The 10,232-nt window shown below is 45.1% G+C and overlaps 1 protein-coding gene across 1 annotated transcript in view; it reads right to left on the reverse strand.

Moving 5' to 3' along the window:
* zfr (zinc finger RNA binding protein) overlaps positions 1–3,350 on the reverse strand; it is a 99,104-nt gene extending 95,754 nt beyond the window's left edge. Inside the window, 2 exon segments of the mRNA XM_061816577.1 lie at positions 2,983–3,064; positions 3,206–3,350. Of these exon segments, the coding sequence (XP_061672561.1) occupies positions 2,983–3,064; positions 3,206–3,242 (119 nt within the window). The 5' untranslated portion in view covers positions 3,243–3,350.
* Positions 3,351–10,232: the final 6,882 nt, after the last annotated feature.

Raw genomic sequence — 10,232 nt, forward strand, 5'->3', positions numbered from 1 at the left:
CGGATCCGTCGTCAGAAGAAAAAGAGGAATGCACAGATCCTACGACTGAGTGTAGGGACTTTGAATGTTGGGACGATGACAGGAAAAGCCCAGGAGTTGGTTGACATGATAATTAGGAGAAAGGTTGATGTACTGTGTATCCAAGAGAGCAGGTTGAAAGGTAGTACGGCTAGAAGTTTAGGAGCAGGGTTTAAATTATTCTACCACGGAGTGGATGGGAAGAGAAATGGAGTAGGGGTTATTTGAAAAGGAAGAGCTGGCTAAGAATGTCTTGGAGGTGGAAAGAGTATCAGATCAAGTGATGAGACTAAAATTTGAAATTGAGGGTGTTATGTATAATGTAGTTAGCGGCTATGCCCCACAGGTAGGATGTGACCTAGAGTTGAAAGAGAAATTCTGGAAGGAAGTAGATGAAGTAGTTCTGAGCATTCCAGATAGCGAGAGAGTTGTGATTGGTGCAGATTGTAATGGACATATTGGTAAAGGAAAGAGGGCCGATGAAGAAGTGATGGGTAAGTACGGCATGCAGGAAAGGAACTTTGAGGGAGAGATGGTGGTGGACTTTGCAAAAAGGATGGAGATGGCTGTAGTGAAGACATTTCCAGAAGAGGGAGGAACATATAGTGACCTACAAGAGCGGAACACGCAGGTAGATTATATTGTGTGCAGACGATGTAATCTGAAGGAGATTACTGACTGTAAAGTAGTGGTAGGGGAAAGTGTAACTCGACAGCACGAGGATGTTAGTGGAAAAGTACAGAGAAGGTCAGAAGGAGCTACATTGTGTCTTTGTGGATCTAGAGAAACCCTATGACAGAGTACCAAGAGAGGAACTGTAGTACTGCATGCGCAAGTCTGGTGTGGCAGAGAAATATGGTCAAATAGTACAGGACATGTATGAGGGCAGCAGAACAATGGTGAGGCGTGCCTTAGGTGTGACAGAAGAATTTAAGGTGGAGGAGGGACTGCACCAGGATCAGCTCTGAGCCCCTTCCTGTTTGCAGTGGTAATGGATAGGCTGACAGATGAGGTTAGACTGGAATCCCCTTGGACCATGATGTTCGCAGATGATATTGTGATGTGCAGTGAAAGGAGGGAGCATGCAGAGGAACAATTAGAAAGATGGAGACATGCACTGGAAAGGAGAGGAATGAAGATTAGCTGAAGTAAAACAGAATATATGTGCGTGAATTAGAGGGGCGGAGGAGGAAGAGTGAAGCTCCAGGGAGAAGAGATAGCGAGGGTGGAGGACTTCAAATATTTAGGGTCAGCGATCCAGAGCAATGGTGAGTGTGGTAAGGAAGTGATGAAACGGGTCCAAGCAGGTTGGAACACCTGGCGGAAGGTGTCTGGTGTGTTATGTGTCAGAAGAGTCTCTGCTAGGATGAAGGGCAAAGTTTACAAAACAGTGGTGAGGCCTGCCATGATGTACGGATTAGAGACGGTGGCACTGAAGAAACAACAGGAAACAGAACTGGAGGTAGGAGAAATGAAGATGTTGAGGTTCTCACTCGGAGTGAGCAGGTTGGATAGAATTAGAAATGACCTCATTAGAGGGACAGCCAAAGTTGGATGTTTTGGAGATAAGATTCGAGAGAGCAGACTTCGATGGTTTGGACATGTTCAGAGGCGAGAGAGTGAGTATATTGGTGGAAGGGTGCTGAGGATGGAGCTGCCAGGCAAAAGAGCGAGAGGAAGACCAAAAAAAAGGTTTATGGATATGGTGAGGGAAGACATGAGGGCAGTTGGAGTTAGAGAGGAAGATGCACAAGATGGGCTAAGATGGAAAAAGATGACACGCTGTGGCGACCCCTAACGGGACAAGCCAAAAGGAAAAGAAGTTGCTATGCGGACATCTGCACATTATCCCCAATCTACGGTGTTTCATAATCAATTTACATGTATTTTAGGGCTTTTCCTTCCAAGCTGTCTCTAAATTCCTTTTAAATGATACAAGACTAGTGGTGTTAACAAGACATGACGATAAATTATTCCATTGGTTTATAACTCTGTGTAAATCTGTGTGTGCCTTATTTTGGTACTGGCTCTGGGTTTTTCAAGTTTCCATTTATGAACCCTGGTGTCACAGCTTAGCTTAAAGAATTTATCAAATTCTAATTTGTCAATTTCATTTACAATACGGTAAAGTTGGTTAAAAAAAGGTTGGTTTTTACATAAATAGTAAATTCCTATTTTAATTCCAATTTGGAGGTTGGGAATGGATTAAACTCATTTATGTTATTTCCTATGGGAAAACCTCTGTTTTGGATGGAAAGCTACACAGGACCACCAGAGATGACAAAAATGTTCTGAGGATACGGCAAAGTAGATCAGCTGGTAATGCGTTGGCTTCACAGTTCTGAGATCCCGGGTTCAATCCCGAACCCGCCTGTGTGGAGTTTGCATGTACTCCCTGTGCCTGCGTGGGTTTCTTCCGGGCACCCTGGTTTCCTCCCATATCCCGAAAACATGCAACATTAATTGGACACTCTAAATTGCTCCTAGGTGTGATTGTGAGTGCGGCTATTTGTCGCTGTGTGCCCTGCGATTGGCTGGCAACCAGTGCAGGGTGTACGCCACCTCCTGCCCGTTGACATCTGGGATAGGCTCCAGCACTCCCCGTGACCCTCATGAGGATAAGCAGCAAAGAAAATGAATGGATGGATGGTTACTCAACGCTGTATTCTAGCCAATACCGGTTGTAGAAGAACTGCAGCATATTTTCAAAACTTCAGTGGTAAATTGCGCTCGAGTATCAAGTCAAACTACGCGGAAGAGAGCCGCGGTGATGTCAGCGCGGTCCCCACACTCACGAGTATAAAGAGTCCGTTACTCGGATTGTCTGATCACATCCAACCAGAGTACAGGGATACTGTAAACTTCCTACCCCCCGCATAAACAATGGCACAAGTGTAAAGCATTCCAGTGGCGACACATACAGTGTGCGAGGACCTCCTCGGTCATAAGCAAGGTATACATTACCTATACTGAGCGGCAGCCCCATGAGTGAATCCAAAGTAATTGCCGGTAGCCATTTTGGCATCTTCACCAAGCCGGCTGGGCACTGCGGACGACACATACACTGGCGTTACGCTAAGCTAATTATTAGCAACAAGCTCCGACGACACATAAATGTGGCGTATTACTTTGAAACAGTATCTATAGCTTTGTGAATCGGAAATTTTATAGTTTTAATTATACTTACCATAGGTGAAGGATACAACGGGACATATGGGAATCATTGGTTTCGGATTTTCTATCGACGATCAGTAGGTCAGCGTATTTGCATTACATGTCGGACCCGGAAATTGCGTTCTGCGCTTGCGCACAAGGTGAACCGCACAAAAACTGCAAGTCGGGTTAAGGAACGTTTGGTCAAACCAAAACATCATTCTCAAGTGCCTGCTTGTCCTCTGTACAATAACACGTCATGGACGTCCAGGGGAAAAAAGGTAGCAGAAATAAATGAGAAAGAATGATAGTTTGCACATAATTCAAATGCGTTAAACTAACATCCATTTTCTTTGCCGCTTATCCTCAGGAGGGTCACGGGAGTTGTGGAACCAATCCCAGCTGTCGTCAGGCAGGAGGCAGGGTACACCCTGAACTGGTTGCCATCCAATCGCAGAATACCTGGAGACTGGCAACAGTCCCTCTCACAATCACAACTAGGAGCAATTTAAGAGTGTCCAATTAATGTTGCATGTTTGTGGGAGGAAACCGGATTGCTGGAGAAAACCCACACAAGCATGGGGAGAACATGAAAAACTCCACACATGCAGGGCCAGGATTGAACCCGGGACCTCAGAACTGTTCGGCCAATGCTTTCCAGCTGACCCACCATGCTGCCCTGCAGGAATTAATACAATTTCATTTAATTAACTTCTTAGTCACTGATAGTGTCGTGATACATTCACCTGCCTTTCAGTTCTCACTCAGTGACGGTGTCGATATATGCCCTGTGTCTGACTGGCGACCTGTTCAGGGTGTAGTCCACCTTTTGCTTGTCCAAAATAAGTTATGAACAGAATTGGTGACTGAAGGAAGTCTCCACGTCCAACCCTCACCGGAAACGATTCTGACTTACTGCTAGCCATGCGGATGAAATTCTGACACTGGTCGTAAAGAGACCAAACATCCCGTATCAACGGGTTCAGTCGATCATACACCCCATGGACCCCCAAAAGGAATCCTCGAGGGACAAGATCGAACACCTTCTCCAAGTCCCCAAAACACTGGACTGGTTGGATGAACTCCCATGCACCCTCGAGGACCCTCTCGACGATCTAGAGCTGGTCCACTGTTCTACGTCCAGGATGAAAAACGTACTGCTGTATCTGAGTATCTATTTACAGGGGGACCCTCCTCTTCAGCACCCCTGAATAGACCTTACCAGGGAGATTGAAGAGTGTGATCCCCCTGTAGTTGGTTTACACCTGTCGGTCCCCTTCTTAAAAAGGGGGATCACCACCCCAGTTTTCAATCCAGAAGCAACCAGAACAGTCATACAACATCCAGAGCCTTTTGGAACTCAAAGTGAATGTCATCCACCCTTGGACCTTGCCACCAAGGAACTTTTTAACCATCTCCTCACAACCATCTGATCTTGACCGCATGTCTCACCAATGATGTCCACCAACAGGTTTAGGGATTGCTGCAACGACTGGCAGTGACAACCTTACAGCCACAGCTCCAATCGGCCAACTCAACAATAGAGGCACAGTTTATTGCTCCACCCGGACTCAATGTCCCTCACCTACCCGAAGACGTGGGTAAAATTTGCTGGAGGTGGGAGTTGAAACTACTTCTGACGGGGGATTCTGCCAGACGTTCCCAGTACTCTCACAATACCTTTGGGCCTGTCCAGAGGCACTGTCCCCGATTTCCACACATTGTTACAGAGGTGTGTCAACCAGGAAAGCCCGACAACACAGGTGTCAAACTCAAGGCTTGGGGGCCAGATCTGGCCCACCACATGCTTTTATATGGTCTGCGAATGTAAATCATCTGTGTCAAATTCCATGGTTCTTGTTGAAATCTGTACAAAAAAAATCAAATTGTCATATAATAAATGATGAAACTGAGATACTGCAAGCATTTTTTAACAATTACCCTTGATTTCTGATTTCAAAACTAAATTTGTTGAGTAAATATGATGAGGTGATTTAAGATTCCCCTACAACATCCAGAGCCTTTAGGAACTTTGGATGATATTCATCCTCCCCTGGGGCCTCTCCACCAAGGAGCTTTTTAACCACTTTGGTGACCTCAACCCCAGAGATAGGAAAACCCGCATCAAAGAACCCAGACTCTGCTTCCTCCTGGGAAAGCGTGTCAGTGGAATTGAGGAGGTCTTCCAAATATTTTCCCCACTGTTGATATCAGCAGCATCCCATTCAGACTAGACACAGTGTTGATTGTGCTCTGCTTCCCCCTCCTGAGAGGCCGGATGGTGGACCAGAATTTCCTCGAAGCAGTCCGGAAGTCGTTCTCCATGGCCTCACCGAACACCTCCCATGCTAGAGTTGTTGGTTTAGCAACCATCAAAGGTTGCCCAAGATAAGACTCTTTGTTCAGCTTGACAGCATCCCTCGCTTCCTGTGTCCACCAATAGGTTCGGGGATTACCGCAAAAAACAAGCACCGACTACCTTTTGGTCATAGCTCCTCTTAGCCACATTGGCAATAGAGGCACGGAACGTGGTCAACTCGGACTCAATTTCCCCCGCCTTTCCCCTGCCTTCCCTGAGACATGGGTACAGTTCTGCTGGAGCCTTTCTAACTTCCCCCTTACTAATCATTGCCACTTCCTGGTCTTTCACACTTGCCTCTCCTACTCTTCCTTCTCTCTCATTTTCTTCATTCATCGACTTCTCAAAGTATTTTTTTCATCTATTGAGCACACTACTGGCACCAGTCAACATATTTCCATCTCTATCTTTAATCACCCTTACCTGCTGCACATCCTTCTCATCGCCATCTCTCTGTCTGGCCAACCTATAGAGATCGTCTTCTCCTTCTTTCATGTCCAACCTAGTGTACATCTCGTCATACTCCTCTTGCTTAGCCTTCGTCACCTCTACCTTTGCCCTACGTTGCATCGCAATGTATTCTTTCCACCTCTCCTCTGTCCTCTCAGTTTCCCACTTCTTCGCTAATCTCTTTCCTTGTATGACTTCCTGTATTTTGGGGTCCTACCACCAAGTCTTCTTCTCCCCTTTCCTTCCAGAAGCCACAACAAGTGCTCTCCTGCCTGCCTCTTTGATCACTTTGGCTATAGTAGTCCAGTCTTCTGGGAGCTCCTCCTCCATTGAGAGTCTGTCTACCTCTTTCCAAAAGGCCACACAACATTCTTCTTTTCTCAGCTTCAACTACATGGTTCTCTGCTCTACCTTTGTCTTCTTAATCTTCCTTCCAACCACCAGAGTCATCCTATACACCACCATCTTATGCTGTTGAGCTACACTCTCCCCCAACCACTGCATTACAGTCAGTAATCTCCTTCAGATGACATTGTCTGCACAAAATGTCATCCACCTGCATGCTTCTTGTAGCTCACCCTATATTCCTGCCTCTTCTGGAAAAGCTGTTCATTACTGTCATCTCCATCCTTTTTGCAAAGTCCACCACCATCTGTCCCTCAAAGTTCCTTTCCTGGATGCCGTACTGCTCCATCACTTCTTCATTGCCCCTGTTTCCTTCACCAACATGTCCATTACAATCTGCACCAATCACAGCTATTTCTGTGTCCGGCATGCTCAGAACTACCTCATGCAGTTTCTTCCAGAATTTCTCTTTCAACTCTAGGCCATATCCTACCTGTTGGGTATGGCCGCTTATTGCATTATACATAGCACCATCAATTTCAAGATTCAGCCTCATCACTCGATCTGATACTCGTAGCCAGCTCTTCCTTTAAAATAACCCTTCCTCTATTTCTCTTCCCATTTACTCCATGGTAAAGTAATTTAAAACCCTGTCCCTAAATTTCTAGCCTTACTACGTATCCACCTGGTTTCTTGGATGCACAATATATCAACCTTTCTCCTAATCATCATGTCAACCAACTCCTGAGCTTTTCCTGCCACAGTCCCAACATTCAAAGTCCCTGCACTCAGTTGTAGACTCTGTGCATTCCTTTTTTTCGTCTGCCGACAAATCTGCTTTCCTCCTCTTTTTTGTCTTTGGCCCACAGTAGCTGAATTTCCACCAACGCCTTGCAGGTTAATGGATCCAGGAGCGGGCATTGTTAACCCGGACCACGTCGGATCCAGTAAGGTAATCTTTAGATGAACGCTCATATTTGTCTGGCAAAGTTTTAAGATGGATGCTCTTCCTGACACAACCCTTTGCATTTATACGGGGTTAGGACGGCCTACAGATTGTACTGGCTTGTGCATTAGGTAGGGCCAATTTAGAGTCTCCAATTAATCCATGATTTTGGGATGTGGGATGAAACCGGAGTTCCTGGAGAAAACTCACACAGGCACTGGGAGAACATGCAACCTACACACAGGCGGGGCCGGGATTTGAACCCCGATCCTCAGAACTGTGAGGCCAACGCTCTGCAGCTGGCTTTTCCTCAAAGCATGCAAATGTAAAATGTTACCATAGTAAAATGCTGACATAAAAGTGGTGGGAACTAGTCTTTTCTTTGCCTGTAAGCACAGACATTACTTAATTTGCCCCAGAAGACAGACGTTACTTAATTCTAAAATATAATTAATCTTCACCATTTTCACCAGCATTTTGATGAGATGAAAATGAGAAGGATAAAAAAAAAACCCTCATCAATTAAAAACACCAGATATGTATATGATATGATAGTATGACTATAATGGTGGATAGGAAGACAAAGGTAGATCAGAGAACCATGTGGTGGAAGCTGAAAAAGGAAGAATGTTGTGCGTCCTTTCAGAAAGAGGTGAGACTGGCTCTCGGTGGACAGGAGGAGCTCCCAGAAGACTGGACTACTACACTTCAGGTGAGAGAGACAGGGTGGTGGTGGTGGTGGGTCCCTCCGCTCTGCCCTGCTCATTTTTTGTTGTTCTGTCAATTCTGGGATCCACGCCTTGGGTGTGTGTGTGGGAGGTGGGGCTTTGTCAGGGGCATGGCAAAACAACTGCCCTCGGCAGCATCACTTCTGGCAGCTGTCATATAGCTGCTCTGCATTGGACACTAATTAAACCAGGCATTTAAGCCTTGAGTGTGTCATCAGCATTTGCCAGTTCGTTGCATTGTGTTTGTGTAAATTGAACACCGCTTTACCGTGCGTGAGTACGCAAGCGTTTTGGAGGGCTTCCCTGTGTTACAGCGTTGCTGTGCCATCACTCTTGTTGCCTTTTTGTTCAAGTTACCAAGTTTTGCCTCATTGTCATCGGGGCTCATTTCTATTTCTATTATACATTTATAATACCGCATATATATATATATATATATATATATATATATATATATATATATATATAAGCTTTTTAAAGATTTAACTAAATACCTCTTTTTGTCTCAAATATGCAAAATATTAATACTGTTTACATATTGTTAGTGTTCTGGTACTCACATCAACGGTATTTCCTTTATCATGTGGGATTATGTATCAAAATCTCACAATCACTTAGTCATGGAAACAATTCAATGTGGGTTAAAGATCACATCCCCCCAGGAAAACAAAATAGGTCACCCATGATATAAATCCACTGTCAGTCACCAGATACTCCAGAAACACTAACACCCACTAGTAGTTTCCAAAATTGTACAAAGGTCAGACGGAATTTAATAACAAATATTGTGCTACCGCGTTCCGGGGACCCACAGCTCGTGACCATAGGTGAGGGAAGGAGCGTAGATTGACTGGTAAATAGAGAGCGTCACCTTCTGACTTAGCTGCCTCTTTACCACAATGGACCGATAAAAAGTCAACATCACTGCAAACGCTGCACTGATCTGCCTGTCAATCTCTTGCTCCATTCTTCCCTAACTTGAACTCCTCCACTTGGGGCAGAATCTCATTCCTGACCTGGAGAGAGCACGCCACCCTCTTCTAACTGAGGACCATGGTCTCAGATTTGGAGTTGGTGAGTCTCATCCCAGCCACTTCACACTTGGCTGCGAACTGCTCCTGTGAGCCATAAGAACATATGATGCACTATTAAAACTGAAAGACTTAAGTCAATCAACAATGATTTGAAATTTTATGCAGTTCACACTTGTGATATATGCACATCCATCTATTATTTTAGCCTCTAATCCTCACAAAGGTCGCAGGAGTGCTGCAGCCTATCCCCACTATCTTTGGGCAGGAGGTGGGATACACCCTGAAATGGTTGCTAGGCAATCACAGGGCACAGAGAAACAAACAACCATTCACACTCACAATCACAATTAAGGGCAATTTAGAGTCTTCAATAAACGCATGTTTTTGGGATGTGGGAGGAAACCTGAGTGCCTGGAGAAAATCTATGGAAGCATGGGGAGGACATGCAAACTGCACACAGGTGGGGCTGGGATTTGAACCCCAGTCCTCAGAACTGTGAGGCCAACACTCTAACCAGGTGTTCCACCATGTCACCTCACCAGTTCACCCATCCATTTTCTGAGATGCCTGTCCTCATGAGGGTCGTGGGAGTGCTGTAGCCAATCCCACCTGTCATTGGGCAAGAGGCAGGGTACACCCTGAACTGGTTGCTAGCCAATCGGAGGGCACATGGAGACAGACAACAGTCACATTCACAGTCACACATGGGGGAACTTTAGAGTGCCCAATCAATGCATGTTTTTGGGATGTGGGAGTAAACCCATGCAAACGGGTTAAAATTGCAAACTCCACACAGGTGAGGCTGGGATTGGAACTCCGGTCCTCAGAAGTGTGAGGCAAATTGTCTAACCAGTTGCATCACCATGCATATATGAGCATTTTTATTGGCACAAATACATTTTAAAATAAAATGTTCCGTGAAATTATTAGTTGTACAAGGGACATCACTGAACTTGGAAATAAACCAACTATTTTCCCTTTCATTTCCAGGGCTTCCAATATTAAACAGGTTTACTCACTGAGCCCCCTTACAAATTCAAAGGTAAAAGTATTTCTCATAAAAAGAAATGTTCAAACAATAGGTGCCCGTGTGTTTGGAAGAAATGCAGCACTATAGGTCGGTATTTTCTCTCGTTTCAGCTTTGGTAAATGCACGTCAAAACAACAAGGCGAAGACTCATTCTTGATAACAATAGATA

This window comes from Syngnathoides biaculeatus, chromosome 4 (genome assembly GCF_019802595.1).
Source record: "Syngnathoides biaculeatus isolate LvHL_M chromosome 4, ASM1980259v1, whole genome shotgun sequence".
NCBI classification, from domain to species: domain Eukaryota; kingdom Metazoa; phylum Chordata; class Actinopteri; order Syngnathiformes; family Syngnathidae; genus Syngnathoides; species Syngnathoides biaculeatus.